Raw genomic sequence first — 21803 nt, 5'->3', positions numbered from 1 at the left:
GCTCCTGTAATCACTGCCACTCTAGAGGCTGAGGCAGGAGAATCACTTGAACCGGGGAGGTGGAGGTTGCAGTGAGCTGAGATCACACCACTGCACTCTAGCCCGGGCAACAGAGCGAGACTCTGTCTCAAAAGAAAGAAAAAATAAATAAATAAAGTCAGGGTAAAAAACCAGAGTGGGCTGAGCACAGTGGCTCACACCTGTAATCCTAGCACTTTGGGAGGCCGAGGGGGGAGATCACTTGAGGCCTGGGGTTCCAGACCAGCCTGGCCAACATGGCAAAACCCCGTGTCTACTAAAACTACAAAAATTAGCTGGCTGTGGTGGTGCACGCCTGTAGTCCCAGCTACTCGGGAGGCTGAGGAAGGGAGAATCACTTGAACTCAGGTGGAGGTTGCAGTGAGCCAGAATCGTGCCACTGCATTCCAGCCTAGGCGACAGTGAGACTCTGTCTCAAAAAAAAAAAACAAAACAAAAACCAAAGAGGTCAGAAGTCTCAGGACAGGAAGTGGGGATCAGAAGGGAGGAGCTTGGCCAACGGGGCCCCATGGTGGGGGCAGGGCAGAAAGGCTGCTGTCACCTGGAGTAGGAGGATGGTGGCCTCCCCCGCAGCTGGTCGATCTCCATCTGCATCCGCTCCATTTCCGCCAAGAGCTGCTCCTGGGGGCCGGTGTTGGAGGTGTCGGGTTAGAATCTGCTCCGCCCAGGAGGAACAGCCCCTGCCAGACTTGCAGACCACTGCCCCAACGTCCTCCTCCTGTCCCCTCAGGGCCCCCTACCTTGTTTAGCAGCAACTCATCCTGAAGCTTCTTCATGTTGGCTATCTCCTCGCTCAGAGAGTTCTGTGGAGACAGAGGTGAAGTGAGGGAGTGGGACCTGAGGGGGGCACGCCCGTGGGGCTGCAGGCAGCTCCCAATGCACACAGACAGGCCTGAGGGGACCCAAGAGGAATGAGATGGACACAAGTGGTGAGTTTCGGGGGAGCAGGGGCAACGATGTTTCTGGGGAGAGAAGCCCCGGGATGCGACGTCCTGTGCAATCTCAGAGGGTTCAGGGTTTGGAGGTCCGTGGGGTTGGAGGCTTTGGGAAAAGTCGAGGACTCGAGGCATGGGTGCCCCTGAATTCGGCTCTTGGAAAGTCTAGAATAGGTGAAAAAGTGGTCTGGACAATAGAGCAGAGAAGGCTGCCCAACTCAGGATGCCGGGGTTTAGGGAGGCCTCCGATAACAGATCTAAGGGAAAGGCCTGGGGCCCCAGGATTCCAGCAAGAGGTAGTCCCGGAATTCCGCGTCTTGCAGTCCTGTATGGGGGGCGCACCTTCTCCTCCAGCGCCCCCATGCGCTCCTTGAGGTGAAGCTGTAAGCGCTCGTTGGACTCGCTCAGCAGCTTGTCCACCGTCTCGGACAGCCGCTTATTGTGGTCATCGTTCATCTTCTCCCGCTGCCGGGCCTGCGCAAAGCAGAGCGGAGCGGGCGTGCTCAAGCCCACCCTGCCCAGACCACCGCCCTTGCTCAAAGCCCTGCCCCCGGGCCCAGCCCAGCCTCCTTATTAAGCTCCGCCCCAGCCTCGAAGCCCCACCCTCTATGCAGTCTTCCGCCCCCTCACCCGCTGCAGCTCTTGATTCTTCTCTTCCAGCTGGGCCTCCAGCTGCCGAAGCCGCTCCTCGAAATTCCCATGACGTTCCTCAGCCTAGAGGATGGAACCCATGGCATGTGACTTACCCTTCCAGGATCAGTCAGGCTCCGAGCCCCACCTCCTCCAAGGCTGAGCGCCAGGCCCCGCCCCCACAGCGCCAGGCTCCTCCCCTGCACCTTTGAGTCAGGCCCCGCCCCTGCGCCTAGTCCACTTTTTTAGGACCTGTTCCTTCCCTCTCAGGTTCCAGGCCACCCGTCCTTTCAGTCCAGGCTAGAGAACCCCGCTCCCATCCGTCCCCCGTGCAAACCTCCAGGCCCTCCCCATTCCAAGTCCTGTCCCTTTCTCAGCCCCTAGGCCCCACCCTTTCCCCCAAATCCAGGGTTCTGACCTCGCTCCTACCCCTCCAGATTCACGGCCCCGCCTCCTCTAGGCCCCACCCCTTCCCCACGCAAGGCCCCGACCACGCAAGTTCTCCCCGCACCTTGTTGAGGGCCGCCACGCGCTGCGCCAGCTGCGCCTCTATCTCGGGCAAGGTCTCCGCTTTCTGCAGCGTCTGCTGCAGCTTCTGCTTGGCGTCGTCCAACCACTCGGCCAGCTGACGGCTCTTCTCTTCACTCTGGGGCAGGGAGAGGCAGGGGGAGGGGATGGGCTGGGTCACTTGGGCCCCGGCACCGCCCCCATCGCCCCTCCCGGCTGCGCCCCCACCTGCCGATACAGCGACTCCTTGCTAGCTAACTCGTTCTCCAGTTTGTCGTTGGCGTCGTGCAGAGACGTGGCCTCGCGCTGGGCGCTCAGGTAGCGCTTCTCCAGCGTCGTAATCCTTTCCTCCATATCTTCCCGCTGCGCCAGCGCCTGCGGAGGTGGCAAAGGGCCCCGTGGACTGCGAGCCCCTGGGGGAGAGGACGGGGCATCCCCTTGTTCCCTGGGAAACAAAGTGCCCTGACATGGGAGTCAGAATGGTGGTATCACACCCGCTAAGAGCTCCCAGGACTAGCCCATCTTAAGTCCCTGCCATCTGCGAGTTAAAATGGTGATGCTACACCTCCCATGAGCTTCTAGGACACTGCAGGCTCAGATCTTCCAGGTGCAGAGGATCTGAGGCCCGTGGGATGTGAAGTCTCCACTCCAGCTCTCTCCTCAAAACCCAGGCCTTGGATTTCTCACTAATTTCTGGCATAGAGCAGACTTAGAATCAAAGAGCAAGTGTCCTGGGGTCTCATGGGAAATAGGGATCCCTTCTACCTAGAAGGCAACACCTCTCAAGAGCTACCAGGGTACCAGAGGCTTAGAACCCCAAAAGAAGTGCTTCAAGTTCTCATGGGAGATGGACCCTCATCTGGTAGCCCACGTGGTGGGGCTACATTTCCCAATAGCCCCCGCGGCTATCCAGGCTTAAAATCCCAGATGAAGGCTCTCTCTCTCTTTCCTTTTTTTTTTTTTTTTTTTTTTTTGAGAGAGAGAGTCTTGCTCTGTCACCCAGGCTAGAGTGCAGTGGTGCAATCTCGGCTCACTGCAACCTCCAACTCCTAGGTTCAAACGATTCTCCTGCCTCAGCCTCTCAAGTAGCTGGGATTACAGGCACCCGCTACCGTGCCTGGCTAATTTTTGTATTTTCAGTAGAGACGGGGGTTTTACGATGTTGGCCAGGCTAGTCTTGAACTCCTGACCTCAGGTGATCTGCCTGCCTTGGTCTCCCAAAGTGCTGGGATTACAGGCGTGAGCAACCAGCACCCTGGCTGGAGTGCAGTGGTACTGATCTCGGCTTACTGCAACCTCCACCTCCCAAGCTCAAGTGATTCTTATGCCTCAACCTTTTTTTTTTTTTTTTTTTTTTTTTGAGACGGAGTCTTGCTCTGTTGCCCAGGCTGGAGTGCAGTGGCACTATCTCGGCTCACTGCAAGCTCTGCCTCCCGGGTTCACGCCATTCTCCTGCCTCAGCCTCCCGAGTAGCTGGGACTACGGACGCCCGCCACCACGCCCGGCTAATTTTTTGTATTTTTAGTAGAGACGGGGTTTCACCGAGTTAGCCAGGATGGTCTCGATCTCCTGACCTCGTGATCTGCCCGCCTCGGCCTCCCAAAGTGCTGGGATTACAGGCGTGAGCCACCGCGCCTGGCATGCGTCAGCCTCTCTAGTGGCTGGGACTAAAGGCACCCGCCACCACGCCCGGCTAATTTTTTTTTTTAAGTAGAGACAGGGTCTCGCTATGTTGCCCAGGCTAGTCCTAGTGCTCACTCTTCTTTCTCATCCACTGCCTTCAAGAATCGAGATCCGCATTTCCCAGCAGCTCCCTGGGGTCACTGGGATTAGGATAAAGCGGCCTAAGCCAGAAAGGGGTGAAATACCCACAAAACATTCCATTTAGAAGCTGGACGCAGTGGCTCACACCTGTAATCCCAGCACTTTGGGAAGCCGAGGCGAGCTGATCACTTGAGGTCAGGGGTTCGAGACCAGCCTGGCCAATATGGTGAAACCCCATTTCTACTGAAGATATCAAAAAAAAAAAAAAATAGCCAGGTGTGGTGGTGCACACCTGTAGTCCCAGCTACTCGGGAGGCTGAGGCAGGAGAATCGCTTGAACCTGGGAGGCAGAGGTTGCAGTGAGCCGAGATCCCGACACTGCACTCCAGCCTGGGCGACACAGCTAGACTACATCTCAAAAAAAAAAAAAAAAAAAAAAAAAAAGAGGCTGGGTGCGGTGGCTCACTGCTGTAATCCCAATACTTTGGGAGGCCGAGGTGGGCGGATCAAGAGTTCAAGACCAGCCTGGCCAACATAGTGAAACCCCATCTCTACTAAAAATACAAAAAAAAAAAAAAAAAAAAAAATTAGCTGGGCATGGTGGCAGGTGCCTGTAGTTCTAGCTACTTGGGAGGTTGAGGCAGGAGAATCGCTTGAACCCGGGAGGCAGAGGTGGCAGTAAGCCAAGATCACGCCACTGCACTCCAGCCTGGGCGACACAGCCAGACTCTGTCTCACAAAAGAAAAAAAATCCATTTAGAGGCACCAGAGAAGGACCCAAAGTTAGGTAACAAAGTAATTACGAGCAGTTATGGAGCGCCTACTCTGCGCCACAGGCTCACCCTCTGATGAGAATCATATATTTCCTTTCACACGTGGGGAAACTGAATCTCAAAGAGGAGAAGTCACCCAGCCTGTGGACTGAATCGAGGTTCCGCCATTCATGAGCAATGCGCGACGGAGAGCTCTACGGAAAGGCGAGGGACCGAGGGCAGCCCGCCTCCCTGGGGGCCTCACCTCCTTGAGGTCGCGCTGCAGCTTGGAGTTGGCTTCCTCTGCCTTGCCCAGCTCACGGTGCGCGGTGCCCAACTCCTCCTCCAGCTGGCTCATCTGACGGCACAGCACTGCCAGGCGCTCCCGCAGCTGGCACACCTCAGCGCGCTGCCGCTCCAGGGCCTCCTCCAGCTCTGCTGTGCGCCGGTTGGAATCCCCGCCAGGACCCAGGCCATTGGCAAGAGTCTGGAGTGAGGGAAGAAAGGGACAAGATCCCAGAGTGTCTCCGGAGACACAGAGGAAATCCAAGGAGAAAGTCAATCAGCTGAAAGTAGATCAAAGATCAATAAGGATCATGCTGGTCAGAGTCCACGGGGGTCAGTGAAGGAGGTCACAGAAGTTAGCTAGGTGACCTGAATCAGAGGTCCAAGCTCTGTGACAGTCTTAGAGGTGCAGCCGTCTTAGGGCCAATGAGGATTATACCAAACATTACAAACACCATCACAAAGTCAGGGAGTTGAATGGAGCTCACGGAGAGGGGACTTCCATGTCTCACCTGCCCATCCCCATCCTTGCCCGGCTCTTCCAGCCCTGACCGCCGCCTAGACAGCTGTTCTCGAAGGTTCAGAGTCTGGAAGTGTGAAAGGGGAATCAGCACAGGGGCTCCCTGAACCCCCAGCTCTAGTTCTCACTGGCATTGGCCCTCTAAGGGGATAGGCGGCCCCATCTGAGATGCCTCCAGTCGTGCTGGGGCCATGCCTACCCCACGGTTTACCCTTAGGCCCCCTCCCTCCTTACATCCCTCCTTAGCCGCCACCACGGAGGGCGTCTACCCTTACTCTTCCCCTTAGCCTCCTGGACAAAGATTTCGCTTTAGCCCCGCTTTTCCCCATTCAATCACTTCCTCCTTAGTCCCAGCCTGAGCCCCAGCACCTGGTTCTACCCTTAATCTCACTCTCACTGGGAGATTCTCCCCTTAGCCCTGCGCAATGCGTGCCCACTTAGGAACCCCACTGGTTTCTCTCCATAGTCCAACCCCATAGCTTGTCTGCCCTAGTCTTGCCCCGATAGATTCTCTCTGGAACCCACCCAACCGGCTCCGCCCCATGGGCAGCCCCTTAGCCCCTCCCCTTGGATTCAAATTCCCTGTCTTGGCCACACCCGCACCTCCTGATTGCTCAGTTCCAGCTCCTCCTCGAGCACTGCCACGCGCTCCAGCGCCATCCGCAGCCGCTCCCGGACCTGGGGATCCGGGCAGGGCAACAGTCAGCTGGAGACCAGACCCAATTTAGGACAGTTGTCCCTGGTCCAGAACACCCCTGGGACGGATCCGATAGGGCAGCGTTGGGGCTCCTGTCTCCATAACGGGTATGCAGCCACAACCAGCTATCCAGTCTGCCCCATCCACTGGTAGCCCCCACCTGGTTTATTTTTCTGCTATCAACCAGTCAGGTCCCAGTCTATGTATCCTGTCCCAATCAATCACAGTCAACATTCTTCCAACTCAGAACATCCCCAACCAATCACGGCCAGATTCTCTCCCACTCAGAACAGCCCCAGTCAACTATGGGTTTCCATTCTCCACCCGTGCTCTTCTAATTCTCATACCTTCTCATCCAGGGCCTTGTGGTGCTCGAAGAGAGACTTTAGAGCCTTGAGCACTTCTACCTCTGAGGAGACCCCACCCGGGGACTGGGCCTGGCGCTTCACCACGGTCATGCGCAGTGACCTCTCGTGCCTGGACACCAGGCACTCCAGGTGTTCCAGGAGCAGCTACAGGCACACGGCATGGGGTCAAGGAAAAGAGGCAAGGGAAAAGGGGCAGAGTTGAGAAAAAGGGTGACAGGTAGGGCGGACACATGGAGGAAAAGATGGAGCCATATAAAGGAGCACCGGGACAGGTCAGGAAAAGAGAGGAGGTCGGGGTCAAGGAAGCGGTGGTACAGAAGAGAGAAAAGTTATGGAGACAGGGAGGAAGGAGTGGGACCAGAGTGGGAGACCAGCCAGGAAGTGGGAGCAGGGAAGAGGAGAAGACAGAAAGGCGAGATGGGGAAAAAAAATAGGTCACGCTGCAACACTGCGAGGCCCCGCCCCCCACTTCAACACCACGAGGCCCCGCCCCCACTTAGGCCCCGCCCTCAACGCCCCTCACCCGCGTGTTGTTCCGTTCCGCCTTCAGCTCTGCAATCTCTTCCTCCCTCTCCAGCAGCTGCTCCCGACATAAGTTCAGCTCCTTCGTCAGAGCTGCAAACTCCTGTCCAGACATTGGCAGGATCGGGACATTCAGCTCAATCCTTTCCCTGTCTCCTTCATTCACTGGGACTGGAAGTTTGAAGGTCCCGCCCTCCCTGCTAAGTCCCGCTGTCCCTCGCCACTCAGGCCCCGCCCATTAACGGCAAGCCTCGCCCAGACTCCTCCCTTCCAGGCGCCAAGCCCGGCCCCTTCCGGACCGCCTTCTCAGCCGAGGCCCCGCCCCCTCAGGCCCCGCCCCTGTCCCGCCCAGACCTGGGGCAGCGCGATGCTGAGCTGGCGCTGCAGCGAGTCCTTCTCGTGGCCGAGCTCGCGCAGCCGCAGCTGCGCTGTAGCCAACCCGTCCTGTGCCTCGCGCAGCGTCTCCAGCAGGCGCTCGCGCTCCGTGAGCATCGTGACCATGAGGCGCTCCAGCTCCCCGCCCGCCTCGTCCGGGCCCAGCGCCGAGCCCCGCCGGCCATCCTCGCTGATGGTGGGCATCACCTCGCACATCATGGCGGCGGTGCGGGCCTGCGGGGCGGGGAGGGCAAGGAACAGACCGGCCTTGTCAAGGCACAACAGAGAAGCTGAGGCACGGCCACTCGGATACCACGTAGGGGAAATAGTTGGGGGCAAACCAAACACTGCACAGAAGAAACTGAGGCCCAGTCACTGTGATCATGACACAGGGAAACAGGCGCCACCACCCTGTCACTCCACCAGGGAAACCAAAGATTGGCCACCAGGTGCTGCCAGGGGAAACTGAGGCCTATTCTTTTTTTTTTTTTAACAGGGTCTCACTCTGTCGCCCAGGCTGGAGTTCAGTGGCGCGATCACGGCCCACTGCAGCCTGAACAACCCAGACTCGAGCAGTCCTCCCAACTCAGCCTCCTGAGTAGCTGCGACTACAGGCACACGCCACCACCATACCTGGCTAATTTTTTTCTTTTCTTTTCCTTTCCCTACTTTCTTTCTTTTTATCTTTTTTTTTTTTTTTTTTTTTTTTTTTTTTAGCTGGAGTGATCTGTCACCCAGGCTGGAGTGCAGTGATGCGATCTCGGCTCACTGCAGCCTCCACCTCCCGGGTCCCGGTTCAAGCAATTCTCCTCCCTCAGCCTCCCGAGTAGCTGGGATTACAGGAACCCGCCACCACGCCCAGCTAATTTTTGTATTTTTAGTAGAGACAGGGTTTCACCATGTTGGCTAGGCTGGTCTTGAATTCCTGACCTCGTGATCTGCCCACCTTGGCCTCCCAGAGTGCTGGGATTACAGGCATGAGCCACCGCGCCTGACCTTTTTTTTTTTTTTTTTTTTTTGTAGAGACGAGGTCTCACTCCTGGGCTCAAGGGATCCTCCTGCCTCAGCATCCCAAAGTATGCCACTGTTCCTGAGCCATTGCTCTTAGGAAAACAGTCCTGGCTACCTGGGTGAGAGGATTTGGGAAAACTGAGGTCAGACTCCAACAGACACTGGCAGCAAACCTAAGCCTAGCCCACTCAAAGGAACCAAAGCTGGGTGACCCTGGCATTGTACGAGTGAATGTGGAGAAAATCAGTCTCTACCTATTCTGGCTCTACTGAGAATCCCCCTCAACCCATTGCATGGGTAGGAAAACTGAGGCCCAGACCAGAACCATGCCTTAAGAAGGCCACAGGGCCAGGGACCCAGGATTAGGTCACTAGGATGTGGTTACCTGTATAATGTCACAGGGTTGGTCTCACCTACTAGCCAGCCCAACTCCTGCCCTCCTTCAATTTCCCAGAAATCTGGACCCCAGCTCCCTAAGAATCTAAAGACCCACTTCATTTGGGAAAAGAAAAAAAAAAAGCAAGGCCAGGACTGGGCGCAGTGGCTCATGCCTGTAATCCCAGCACTTTGGGAGGCCGAGATGGGCAGATCACTTGAGGTCAGGAGTTCAAGACCAGGCTGGCCAACATGGTGACCCCCGTCTCTACTAAAAATACAAAAAAAATTAGCCGGGCATGGTGTCATGCGCCTGTAGTCCCAGCCACTGGGGAGGCTGAGGCACGAGAATCGCTTGAACCCGGGAGGTGGAGGTTAGAGTGAGCCGAGATAGCACCACTGAACTCCAGCCTGGGCAACAGAGTGAGACTCCATTTCAAAAAAAAACAATAACGGCCGGGCACGGTGGCTCACGCCTGTAATCCCAGCACTTTGGGAGGCTGAGGGCGGCGGATCACGAGGTCAAGAGATCGAGACCAGCCTGGCCAACATGGCGAAACCCCATCTCTACTAAAAATACGAAAATTAGCTTGGCGTGGTGGCACGCACCTGTAGTCCCAGCTAGTCGGGAGGCTGAGGCAGGAGAATCGCTTGAACCCGGGAGGCAGAGGTGGCAGTGAGCCGAGATCGTGCCACTGCACTCCAGCCTGGCGATATAGAGAGACTCCGTCTCAACACCCCCCCCCCAAAAAAAAACAAAACCCAGTATGGCCAGGACCATGCTCATCACTTCTTCACCGTCTTAACGACCCAGAAGTCCAAGAACTAGCTCCCGCCTCCCTCAGGTCACAAGAGTCTAAGACCCAGTCCCTTTCGTTCCTCAGACCCCAGGAGCCTGCGCCTCCAGCCCCCACCTCCCCATTCCCAGGAGTCGGAGACCGCACCCCTCTCCTCCCCTAAGAGACAACAGTCTGGGCTCTCAGCTTTCTCGCTTAGACCCAGAAGTCCCAGGCTTCAGGCTCCTCCTCCCCCAGGTCCCTGGGTGCACGGCTCCTCCTCCAGGACCCAGGAGTTCTGGGACGCTCCCACCAACCCCAGCCCCAGCCCTCTTGAGGCTGTACCCAAGGGCGGGGGACAAGGAAGGGGCGGGGTTTCTGGGGCGGGAAGGCTGGACTTGGATCCCTGGAGCCAGGGGCAGGGCGGAGATGAAGCCAGGCCCCCTGAACCGCTCCCTCCACACACATCAGGTCCGACGGGTCCAGCTGGCCCGGCCGAAAGCAGGAGGGACTTTCACTCAATTCCTTCTTTTCCTTCTCTCCCTGCGGGCAACGCATAACAGGTTCTGAGCGTGGATAATTCCCAGCCCCGCCCAATATGCGGACTGTGTCCAAAGCCTGGGACTGGGGCCTTGGACTTCTGTGAGGAGAGGAGGGCCTGAGGGCCGTGGGCCCTGGGAGAGGAGGCAGCTGGGTTCCTGTCCCCTTGGGTGTTTGAAGTGGTGCATCTGAGAATCTAGGCAGGCGAATCCCAGCACTCAGAGGAAAGATTCAGGAAAACAATTCTAAGAGGGCAAGCCAGCCATAGGCAAAAAACCAACATGATATCTTTTTTTTTTTTTTTTTTGAGACGGAATCTCACTCTATCGCCCAGGCTGGAGTGCACTGGCGCGATCTCGGCTCACTGCAACCTCTGCCTCCAGGGTTCAAGCGATTCTCCTGCCTCAGCTTCCCAAGTAACTGCGACTACAGGCTCGTGCCGCCACGCCCGGCTAATTATTTTTTGTATGTTTAGTAGAGACGGGTTTCACCATGTTAGCCAGGATGAGCTCAATCTCCTGACCTCGTGATCCACCCGCCTCGGCCTCCCAAAGTGCTGAGATTATAGGCATGAGCCACCGCGCCCAGCCCCAACATGATATCTAAAACCAGCAACCCACTCTGACGATGCAACACAGATGTTTTGGGGAGGCTGTTCCAGAGCCTTAAATTCACCGAGAAGGAAATAAAAAACACAGCAAGGCTGGACATAGAACCTAGAAGGTTACTACACACAGTACAGGGTGGGGGATAGACATATGGTTCCACGCTTTCAATGGCTTGGGGTAAGAACCGCTCATAGGACTAAGAGTAATCTAGAACTAAGTTCTGAAGCCTATAATCTAGAACCAGCCAAGAGCAACCCAATAACTTAGTGTCCAGGTCACCCCAGAACCCCACATACATAGTGACACCCATTAATATACCTAATGCAACACATAACAAACATAGTCAGCATATAAAATCTAGAACTCAGAGCCTGCTAGGGATGAAGGTATAACACAGAATATAGCAGGGGGCCAGGCGCGGTGGCTCATGCCTGTAATCCCAGCACTTCAGGAGGCTGAGGCGGGTGGATCACGAGGTCAGGAGATCGAGGTCACGGTGAAACCCCGTCTCTACTAAAAATACAAAAAATTACCTGGGTGCGGGGGCGGGCACCTGTAGTCCCAGCTACTGGGGAGGCTGAGGCAGGAGAATGGCCTGAACCCAGGAGGCAGAGCTTGCAGTAAGCTGAGATCACGCCACTGCACTCCAGCCTGGGCAGCAGAGCGAGATTCCATCTCAAAAAAAAAAAAAAAAAAAAAAAAAATCTAGAACTCAGAACCTGCTAGGGATGAAGGTATAACAGAATATAGCAGGGGGCCGGGCGCGGTGGCTCATGCCTGTAATCCCAGCACTATGGGAGGCCAAGGTGGGAGGATCACTCGAGCCCAGGGGTTTGAGACCAGCCTGGGAAACACGGTGAAACCCTGTCTCCACAAAAAAATACAAAAATTAACCAGTCTCATAACCTGGTCTCAAAATAAATGAATAAATAGACTTCTTTTTAATTTAATTACATTTTTAAAAAAGAATATAGCAGGAGTCACATCCTTGGTTTTATCCTGTGTCTAAGAGTTTGCTTGGAACTTAGAAGTGTCTATAGGGCGGGGAGGGGGAGGGATCAAAAGGATGCATTTTGAGAATTGAGCATTTCCTGGAATAAAGACTGAGCTGGCAAAGGAGGGGGGCTGTTCTGGAAATAAGGACATTTCTAGGCTGAAGGCTCCAGAAGAAGAGAGAGCCTAGAACAAGCTTACAATGCCAAAGTGGCAGATGGAGGAGAAAACCCACGATCCACCAGGGGACAAGTTCTAAACTAAGGCTGCACTGGGGAAAAAATGACAGAAAATGAATGGGCCTAGAACCTAGAACCGGGGGAAGGAAAACATTATGTAGAACACTTCACTGGGAATCTTTTACATTTAAGAATATGAGGCCGGGTGCGGTGGTTCACGCCTGTAATCCCGGCATTTTGGGAGGCTGAGCCGGGTGGATCATTTGAGGTCAGGATTTTGAGACCAGCCTAGCCAACATGGTGAAACCGTGTCTCTACTAAAAACACAAAAATTAGCCAGGCATGGTGGTACACACCTGTAATCCCAGCTCCTCGAGGGGCTGAGGCAGGAGAATTTGCTTGAACACGGGAGGCAGAGGTTGCAGTGAGCCGGGACTGCGTCACTGCACTCTGGCCTGGGCGACAGAGTGAGACTCGGTCTCAAAAAAAAAAAAAAAAAGAATGTGAAATTAGGGCCAGGCACAGTGGCTCCTGCTTGTTGTAATTCCAGCACTTTGGAGGATCGCCTCAGTAACATAATGAGATCCAATGTCTAAACAACAATAACAGGCCGGGCGCGGTGGCTCACACCTGTAATCCCAGCACTTTAGGAGGCAGGATGGGGATTACTTGAGGTCAGGAGTTCAAGACCAGCCTGGCCAACATGGCAAAACCCTGTCTCTACTAAAAATACAAAAAAAATTAGCCAGGCGTGGTGGTATGTGCCTGTAGTCCCAGCTATTTGGGAGGCTGAGGCAGGAGAATTGCTTGAACCCAGGAGGCAGAGGTTGCAGTGAGCTGAGATCGTACCACTGCACTCCAGCCTGGATGACAGAGCGAGACTCCATCTCAAAAATAAAATAAAAACTAAGCAACAGGCCGGGCGTGGTGGCTCCTGCCTGTAATCCCAACATTTTGGGAGGCCAAGGCAGGCGGATCACGAGGTTAACAGATAGAGACCATCCTGGCTAACACGGTGATACCCTGTCTCTACTAAAAATACAAAAAATTAGCTGGGCGTGGTGGTGGGCGCCTGTTGTCCCAGCTACTTGGGAGGCTGAGGCAGGAGAATGGTGTGAACCTGGAAGGTAGAGCTTGCAGTGAGCCGAGATCGCGCCACTGCACTCCAGCCTGGGAGACAGAGCGAGACTCCGTCTCCCCCACCCCCCAAAAAAACAACTAAACAACAACAACAAAAAAGAATGTGCAATTAGATAGAGCTTCCTTAGACCCTAAAACAGGGAAACAGGGAAGGGCATTCTAGAATCAATGGCACGAATTAGGAAGCCTAGAGCACATACTGGAACACACACATCTTAGAAGTTAGATTGCTCCTGGGAAGAGAATGGAATCTAGAACAATGTGGCTGAAACCTGGAACACACTTGAAATAAACATTTAGCAAAGAAGGAAGGACTGGTTGTTAGAACTTTGGAACATGTCTGAGGATACGGTGGGATCAGAATCTGGCTCAGGGGTCTTATCTAAATATATGAAAAAAACAAAGGCTGGGCACAGTGGCTCACACCTATAATCCCAGCACTTTGGGAGGCCGAGGCGGGTGATCACCTGAGGTCGGGAACTCGAGACTAGTCTGACCAACATGGAGAAACCCCCATCTCTACTAAAAATACAAAAAATTAGCCGGACATGGTGGTAGGCGCCTGTAATCCCAGCTACTCAGGAGGCTGAGGCAGGAGAATCGCTTGAACGCGGGAAGCAGAGGTTGTGGTGAGCCAAGGCCGCACCATTGCACTCCAGCCTGGGCAACAAGAGTGAAACTCCGTCTCAAAAAAAAAAAAAAATTGGCATCTGGCCTAGAACTCAGACCATGCCTGGAATGAAAATGGAACACAGAACAGACATCAACTGGGAGTGTTCTTGTGTTTAGAAGGAATCTAGAACATGGAGCAATGCAAGAGCACATGTGCGACAAGAAATGTGGCCGGGCCAGGCAAGATGGCCATGCCTGTAATCCCAGCACTTTTGGGAGCCAACGGAGAAGGATCGCTTGAGCCTAGGAGTTTCAGACCAGTCTGAGCAACATGGCGAAACCCCCATCTCTAAAAAAATAAATAAATAAATACAATAATTTTTTTTTTTGAGACGGAGTTTCGCTCTTGTTGTTCAGGCTGGAGTGCAGTGGCATGATCTCAGCTCAATGCAACCTCTGCACATCCAGGGTTCAAGCGACTCTCCTGCCTCAGCCTCCTGAGTAGCTGGGATTACAGGCATGTGCCACCATGCCTGGCTAATTTTGTATTTTTAGTAGAGACAGGGTTTCTCCATGTTGGCCAGGCTGGTCTAAAAATCCTGACCTCAGGTGATCCGCCTGCTTCAGCCTCCTGAAGTGCTGGGATTACCGGCATGAACCACCGCGCCTGGCCAAAAAAAATTTTTTTTAATTAGCCAGGCCTGGTGGTGAGTGCCTGTGGTCCCAGCTACTCAGGAGGCTAAGGTGGGAAGCTCACCTGAGCCCAGGAGGTGGAGGCTGCAGTGAGCTGTGATTGTGCCACTGCACTCCAGCCTGGGCAACAGAGACCTTGTCTCAAAAAAAATAAATAAAAAGAAAAAGAAATTTGTATGGCAGCAGGCCACAGAATACGTCTGGAGGAGGTGATTTGTGTTCGGCTCATTGGCCTGGGAGAGTGTACTTGAAGAGTGGGAACTCATCTGAGCCTCAGGGGGCAATGGAGTGCTAGAAACATCTCAACAAGCTGCGTCTTAGGGGAAAGAGTAGAGAGTCCTGAAACCCACTACCTGGGGTGACATGAGGATGAGATAAGGGTTTGTTAAGGCCACAGGAGATGTGAAGTTGATGGGGCAGAGTGATGAGGCTGTGAAGACCTGGTTCCTAAAATGAGACCTGAGAAACTAGATACCTGCTGGGGAGGGCAGTGGACAGAGCTGGGAGCCTGGACTCCTGAATCCTTGTGGAGGTAAATGATGGGGGATTGGAAGGTGAGAGCCTGAGGTCTTGTTTGGAGAGAGGGTTGAGGCAGACAGCCTCGGTAAAAGCTGGTGGGCAGTACAGAAGCTGGGGTCTGAACTCCTGGGTCCCTGAGGGGATACAAGACTGGGACCAAGACATTTAGGTCCCCAAGTGGGAGTGTGAACAGAAGTCAGAGAACTGCATTGAGAATCACATTCTGGGTCCCCCAAAGGAAGGGAGTCATGGCGCCTGAGTCCCTCAGGGAGCAGATGCTGGGTGCCAGGAGGCTAAGTCTGTGTGTCTGCAGGGCACAGCGGCTGTTGAACGGGGTTCTAAGCAGAGCAAACGCTGGGGAACAGGATCCCTAGGTGCTGACGGGGTGAGGGCTACCACCTGCGGCCAGCAGAGGTGTAGACACGGACAGGCTTCCCGAACGGGGTGGGAGCTGCATGCCCGGGTGCCATGGTCCCCACGGCGACCAGAACAGGAAAATTCAGAAGCCCTGGATCCTCAGGGAGCAGCTGGAGTCCCAGGAACCTGGGGTGCCGAGGACGGGGCCACGAGCCCGGCCGGCAGAACCCAGAGGCTGGGGCGCCCGGGTCGGGGAGGGCCCGGGTATTCCCGGGTCAAAGGCGCGGCGGGGGGGATCCCCGCGCCGCCTGCGCCCCCTCCCTGGTGGCGGCGGCGGGAGGTGGGGGGAGGCGAGGCTGACGAGCGCGCTGACCATGGACAGCTCCAGAGCGGGCCTGTGTCCAGGGCGGCCGCCGAGCCTGCCTGGACCGTGGGACGCGGCCGGCTGTGCAAGCCCGAGGCTGGCGACGGGAGACGGAGTGCGCGAAGCGGGGACGATGCGGACGCGCCTGGGGAGTCTGGCACCGCCGCGGCGGGTGTCTGGAGCTCCCAGAACAGGGTCAGGAAGGGGGATCTAGGCTCTAGAGGGGTCCCGGGGCCGGACCGGGAAATCCAAGCTCCTGGGCCCTGGAGAAGGCGCGAGGCGGCTGTGCGCCCGGGATTCTAGGGTTCGGTCGGGGACTCTGGGCGCCGGGAGGGGCACGCCTGAGTCCCCGGGGTTGGGCTGTGAAATCTGGGCTCGGGGGTCCCCTGGGATGAGGAAGGGAATCCGGGATCTCGGGGAGGCGGGGGAGGCTCGCCAAGGGGTCCCCGGGGTGGGCGCTGCCAGGAGGGCCGGGCCGGGCTCTTACCTGCCTGGTCCGCGGCGGCTGCGGGCGGAGCTGGGCTGCAGGAGGGACGTGGGGTGGAGTGGGGGGGCCGGGCGGGGCCCCTGGCTGCGGCCGGGGCCCGGCTCTGTCGCTTCGGAGCCCTGTCTCCGACGCTCGCGCGGGCTCCGCGTCTCTGGCTCCGGCTTGGGCGCTGGGGACCCCCCTCCCCCTCACGCTCTCACTGCCTTCTACCCCCAAAATAGCCCCCTGCCCCTGTCACCGATCAGCCTCCCCCCGCGAGGCCGCAGCCGCCAGATCCAGGGGTGCCCACCAGCGCCCCCCAAATCCCACCTTCCCCCCAAAAAAATTCCTCCTCCCTCCCCCTCCCCCCCCACGGCTCCCGGGCGGTCGTGGCCCCTTTAACAGGAGACTGACAGACGGCGATGAGCGGCCAATGGGAAACAGCGTCGGCGCCGGCCGGCGACTAGACCCCGCCTCCACACCGGCCGGGAGGGGTCGCGCGGGCGGAGAGCGAGAGGCGGGGCATAAGGCGCGTCGACCAATAGGCGCGCGGCGTGAGGCGGCTGGGGCGGCAGGCGGAGCCCGGCAGGGGGATGATGTCACCTGGAGCGAGTAGCGCGCGGCGTGGAACGCGAGTCGCGACCCCGGCTCCCGGCAGTGGCGCGCACTAGCCCTCGCGCCGCACTGGACACGAGGGCTGGGCGGGCAGCGGGATGGGGCTAAAGGTTGGATTTCAACGCGGGGGCAGCTTCCGGAAAGACGCGCTGTGGTTGGAAGGTGGAGTGAGCGCCCGGTGGGCGAGGGCACCTCATTCTGCACCCCTGCGCCCGCCTCGGGAACTGCACGCGGCACCCCCACCCGCGACTCCCACGCAGACAGTAGTGCGGCCTGCAGGGTTCCCCCGGCGGACGAGGCTAATGGTTCGCTCCGCCCCGCCCACACAGAGGCCGCCCACTGGCTCCAGCTGCGTTTCAGGACTCTGGAGGAAGGCACTTGGCCTTCGCCCTCAGACGCTCTTAAGGGTAGGCGGCGTTGTCCTCAGTTCTGCCTCAGCACTCAGACCCAGACTGCGTCCCGGCCTCCGCCCTCCGCCCTCGGACTAGTCTCTTGGAAGCCGGCCTGTCTCCGCCTTCAGACCTAGGGAGAGGTCTTAACCTCTGTTCTCAGATTCTGGAAAAGGCTTCTCAAGGGCTTGGCCTGACCTCAGCTCCTCGCATTCCCTCCACATCTCCAGACACCAACCCAGGGATGCAGGACAGACACACAGACACTCAGTGAGGGTCAAATATCTTTAAATAAAGTGCCAGGAACAATAAATACTGTACAGGAAGAGAGTGCACGTGAACGTCCAGATCTGTGGTTTCAACCTCGAGACTCCAAGGACCTGCAAGTGGGGTGGAGAAGGGACCCGGGATCAGGGAGGCTCCGGGTAGATGAGAGAGGCAGGACTGGGGTTGCAGGGGCAAGGGCCCACGGAAGTGGGCTGAGGGATCCCAGCCACAGTACGTTCCATATCTTGGGATGGAAGGAAGCTAAGGGCTCCCCAGGGGGTTTGGCCAGACTAGCCTGGGGTGAGAGCCTGGGCCAAGGGTCAAGGGTCAGGATCCCAGAGGAGGGGCCGGGGCTGGAAGATCCAGGAGGCATTGGCCTGGTTTGGGAGCCTGGGGTTAAAGGGAGCCAGTGGAGGCCCCAGGGGTGTGGTGACCCAGGGGCTCACGAGTAGCTCTGATGCTGTTGGCGCCGGCGGGCAGAGCGCATCTTCTCGAACCGGGCCTCCATCTCCTCCAGCACTCGCGGCGTGTAACGGACAACCAGCTTCACCGAGCCCTGGGCCGCCTTCAGCAGCTCCACCGCTTTCTCATGCTGCTCACCCTCAACGCTCTGCAGGGCCCAACACAGACAGCTGAGCCTGGGGCCCGCTGCCCTCGTCCAGCCCCCACTGGGAGATGGGACCCACTGCTAGTGAGCCTGGTGCCAGCCCTGAGATGCCAATGCCTCATGTCCTCCTCGTGGGAGAGTCATTAACTCCTGGTTCAGTGTCCTCCTCCAAAACCTCCCAGGATTCCCATGTCAGGGACAGCCCCGTGTTCCCTCAGTCCCTGGCCAAACGTCCAGATCCATCTTTGTGGCCTCCCTGCCCACAGCCCACTAATGCCCGCCTGCCTTGACTCCCTCTTCTTTGTCCCCACAGCCCTGGGCCAGCTCAGGCCTTGTCCTCCTTTCTCTGGACTCTTACCCCAGCCTCTTCCCTGGCCTGGCTTCTAGTCTCTCCCCTCAGTTCATCTCCCATAGAGTCCCAGAGGGGTCCTTCTGCACCTGCAAGCTGAGCTTATCCCTGGCTCACCCCTCCCATAGCTCCCCAGCACCCATGGGACAAAGTCCCAGCTTCTCAGGCTGGCACTCAGGTCCTGTATGGCTGACCCCAGCCATCTCTCCAGTTATGCTTCCCTCAACTCTAACCACAGTGATTTTTTTTTTTTTTTTTTTTTTTTTTTGAGAGGGAGTCTCACTCTGTCACCCACGCTGGAGTGCAGTGGTGCTATCTCAGCTCACTGCAACCTCTGCCTCCCAGGTTCAAGCGATTCTCCTGCCTCAGCCTCCCAAGTAGCTGGGATTACGGGTGCCTGCCACCACACCTGGCTAATTTTTGTATTTTTAGTAGAGACGGAGTTTCACCATGTTGGCCAGGCTGGTCTTGAACTCCTGACCTCAAGTGATCCACGTGCCTCAGCCTCCCAAAGTGCTGGGATTACAGGCGTGAGCCACCACACCCAGCCCAACCACAGTGATTTTAATTACCTGCATGTCCCAGACCTCCATCAGAACTAAGCCCTTTCTTTTCAGCTCAGAGGTATGCCAAGTCAGTATCCTTATCCACAGTACCCTCAGCAGGAACACCCTGTACCTTGTTTGCCTGGAGAACTCCTACTCATCCTTTAACACCCAACCCAAATGTTCCTTACTCTGCAAAACTTTCCTGTATCTACACTGGCCTGGTGCCACATCTGGGCTGTCACAGTACTTTGCACTTCCTCATTATTATGTCTCTGGATTAGGACTATTTCGGCCGGGGCCTACTGCCCTCCCCAGAGAGGGAAGGTTGAGTGTAGGGAGCTGAGGCCAACATCTCTCAGGGTCTGTAACATTGCCCGGCACAGGGCTAGCCATAGACACAGCACTCAGTGTGTGTTGAGTGAATGTCAAAAGCAGGGGCTATGCTACCTTAGACAGACTGTGTCCCCCAGTCCTGCCTCAGCCCTCCACTCACCACACCGTTCACCGACAACAGTTGATCCCCACGCTTGAGGCCTCCGTGGCGGTCAGCCACACCCCCTGGGATGACCCGGGAGATGTAGATGGGCGAGTTTTGCTCTTTGCCACCCATGATGTTGAAGCCTAGGCCCTCATCCGTCTTGGGTAGCTCCACTACCCTGGGATGTGCGTGGCCCTCGCTGGCTGTGAAGGCAGCCACTGTGGCCTGGGAGAGAGAAAGTGACTGAAGATGAGGGCCCCTTCCAGGTGGGCATGAAGGCTGGGGTGGGGGATGTGGACCGAGGACAGCGATTTAGCCTGGGTTGCTATCCCCAAGCACGGGACACTTGCCATGGCACAATGCACGATCCCCCTGTAATGACTGTGCGTCTCTTTCTGTTCATTTGCAAGAGAAAGTGTCCATTTGGTGTGTGTCTTGAATACCCCATACTTGCCAATCTTACTTTTTTTTTTTTTTTTTTTTTTTGAGATGAAGTCTCACTCTGTCGCCCAGGCTGGAGTGCAATGGCACGATCTCGGCTCACTGCAACCTTGGCCTCCCGGGTTCAAGCGATTCTCCTGTCTCAGTCTCATTTGTAATCCAGCTGGGATTACAGGCACCCACCACCATGCTCGGCTAATTTTTTGTTTGTTTTTTTGTTTGTTTGTTTGTTTTTGTATTTCTCTAGAGACGGGGTTTCACCATGTTGTCCAGGCTGGTCTCGAACTCCTGACCTCAACTGATCCACCTGCCTCAGCCTCCCAAAGTGTTGGGATTACAGGCGTGAGCCACCGTGCCTGGCCTCAATCTTACTTTTAAACAGAGGAAAGCCAGGCCTGGAGGGAGATCTGAGCCTCCGGACAGCAGCAAGAGGTAGCAGCATCTAACTATTGTGCAGTGAGAAGTCAGAGCGCCATGACTTTCCTGGTTTGCACTGTACAGATGTTGAAGGTTATCTTCTAGCCAGCCATGCCATATTGTTTCCATTTGCAGTTGCTAAAGACGCCTTAGTATGGCATTTAAGTTAAAAATGTGCGATTATTTAATAATAGTAAGGGTGGCACATAGATTTAGCAAAAATCATGAGGGAGGAAACAGAAATGACTGGCATGAAGGAGATATTGAGTTCGACTAGGCAGTTAAATAGACACCAGGAGCAATGGGGTGCGGGGCCCACCTTGGCTGTGGCATGGGCTCGGATCTCGGCGCTGCCGGTGATGTCCAGCGTGTCATAAAGCTGTTCATACACCTGGGTGAGGAGGCAGCGGCATCAGGGAGCCGCCAGCTCCTCCAGCCCTATACGCAGGAGTTCAGGCCTCTAGACCCTCTCCCGCTACCACGCAAGGATCCGCCCCGCCCCCGCAACAGAAGCCCGAGGAAACTACAACTCCCGAAGAACCCCTGAACTGAAGCGTTGGAACCCCAAGGCGAGCCGCCTCGGGAGCTGCCGGGAGGCGTAGTCTCCGGGCTCGGGACAAGCAGAAGGAGGAGGAGGAGGACGACGGCCACCAGCTCGCGCCCCTGCGCCGCGCGCCCCTCACCTCTCGGATAGCGGAGCAGAAGCGGCTCTGCAGAACTCGCTGGAGGGCCTGCAGCTTCTGCGGCGGCAGCTCCCCGCTGCGCTGGAGCCGCTCGAGGAGCTCAACCGCCCGGGACACGTCTGCGGGGCGGGGGCGGGGCGCAGAAACCCCGAGTGTCAGAGACCCCGAGACGCAGAGAAGCAAGGAGAGCGGCGGAGTGAGGCCGAGCGCACAGTCCGGGGAGGACGGCCGAAGCCTAGTCGGACACCCCGCGGAGTCCGGGGTGGCGCAGAAGAGATCGCCACCAGCGGCCCTGCGGCCCCGGGACCCCTCCACAGGCCGGGGTGTAAGGCGGGCGCCCCGCGCCCCGGCCCGCGCCCAGGGAGCCTCCCACACCTAGCGACCGCCCGGCCCCGGCGCCCGCCCCGCCCACCCGCGGTCCGCTGGCCCACCCGCACCGGCCTGACCCGGGAAGGGCGGGGACCGGGGGCTGGGTATGCAGGCGGCGGCCCGGGTGGGCAGGGCCCCCTGGCGCGCGCTTACCCCGCTCCAGCCCCAGCGGCTCCACCAGCGCAGCCATGTCGGCGCCACAGCTGCCAGCCGCCCGCCTGCCCTGGCGCCGGCGAGGAGGGCGGGTCTGCGCGAGGCCACGCCCCGGGCCACGGGCGCCCCCTGCGGAGGCGCAGCCTGGAGAGCGCCCAGCTCTCCCGCGCGGGACTGCTCTGACCACCTGCCGCGCGCCAGCCGCGGCCCTGCCCTCCGCCCCGGCCAGTCGGTCCTGTTGGCGACCCCTCCCACTGCAGGTTCGGTCTGTGTGTCCCCTTCAGGATCCGTGTCTGCCTGCCCTCCACATCTGTCTATACCCTGTCCATCCTTTTCCCACATTCATTCAACAAACTCTTGTGAAACATCTGAGCCCAAGGCATGGACACCGTGGTGAGCAGGGCAGCCAAGCCCACGGCCCGAAAGAAGCTTCCAGTCTATAGGGGAGGTAGACGACCAA

General features: G+C 57.2%; 3 protein-coding genes across 5 annotated transcripts in view; 1 reads left to right on the top strand and 2 right to left on the bottom strand.

The window, feature by feature from the left end:
- PPFIA3 (PTPRF interacting protein alpha 3) overlaps positions 1 to 16329 on the bottom strand; it is a 31104-nt gene extending 14775 nt beyond the window's left edge. For both annotated transcript variants that reach the window (XM_054464355.2, XM_054464356.2), the window contains exons 1-13: positions 16049 to 16329; positions 7374 to 7628; positions 7021 to 7122; positions 6477 to 6641; positions 6036 to 6110; positions 5425 to 5499; positions 4893 to 5114; positions 2340 to 2486; positions 2116 to 2250; positions 1605 to 1688; positions 1317 to 1448; positions 780 to 842; positions 581 to 660 (exon numbers count right to left, since the gene is read on the bottom strand). In XM_054464355.2, coding sequence (XP_054320330.1) covers positions 581 to 660; positions 780 to 842; positions 1317 to 1448; positions 1605 to 1688; positions 2116 to 2250; positions 2340 to 2486; positions 4893 to 5114; positions 5425 to 5499; positions 6036 to 6110; positions 6477 to 6641; positions 7021 to 7122; positions 7374 to 7613 — 1520 coding nt within the window. In that variant the 5' untranslated portion in view covers positions 7614 to 7628; positions 16049 to 16329. The remainder of the gene's footprint in view (positions 1 to 580; positions 661 to 779; positions 843 to 1316; positions 1449 to 1604; positions 1689 to 2115; positions 2251 to 2339; positions 2487 to 4892; positions 5115 to 5424; positions 5500 to 6035; positions 6111 to 6476; positions 6642 to 7020; positions 7123 to 7373; positions 7629 to 16048) is intronic.
- A 290-nt stretch (positions 16330 to 16619) lies between these two features.
- On the top strand, positions 16620 to 17226 carry C20H19orf73 (chromosome 20 C19orf73 homolog). Its single transcript, XM_054464353.2, has one exon. The coding sequence runs from the start codon at positions 16741 to 16743 to the stop codon at positions 17128 to 17130; it is 390 nt and encodes a 129-aa protein (XP_054320328.1). The 5' UTR covers positions 16620 to 16740; the 3' UTR covers positions 17131 to 17226.
- A 76-nt stretch (positions 17227 to 17302) lies between these two features.
- LIN7B (lin-7 homolog B, crumbs cell polarity complex component) lies at positions 17303 to 21470 on the bottom strand. Of its 2 annotated transcripts, XM_054464351.2 has the most exons (6): positions 21344 to 21470; positions 20822 to 20940; positions 20458 to 20529; positions 19296 to 19505; positions 17745 to 17908; positions 17303 to 17411 (listed from the first exon to the last, which is right to left on the bottom strand). In XM_054464351.2, the coding sequence occupies exons 1-6, from the start codon at positions 21378 to 21380 to the stop codon at positions 17390 to 17392; spliced, it is 624 nt and encodes a 207-aa protein (XP_054320326.1). In that variant the 5' UTR covers positions 21381 to 21470; the 3' UTR covers positions 17303 to 17389. The 2 variants fall into 2 exon arrangements, with proteins under 2 accessions (XP_054320326.1, XP_054320327.1); XM_054464352.2 differs by lacking the exon at positions 20458 to 20529 and having other exon boundaries at positions 21344 to 21446.
- Positions 21471 to 21803: the final 333 nt, after the last annotated feature.

This window comes from Pongo pygmaeus, chromosome 20 (assembly GCF_028885625.2).
Source record: "Pongo pygmaeus isolate AG05252 chromosome 20, NHGRI_mPonPyg2-v2.0_pri, whole genome shotgun sequence".
Classification (NCBI taxonomy): Eukaryota; Metazoa; Chordata; class Mammalia; order Primates; family Hominidae; genus Pongo; species Pongo pygmaeus.
Note: the sequence above shows the minus strand (reverse complement) of the source record. Positions and strands in the feature narration are given on the sequence as shown.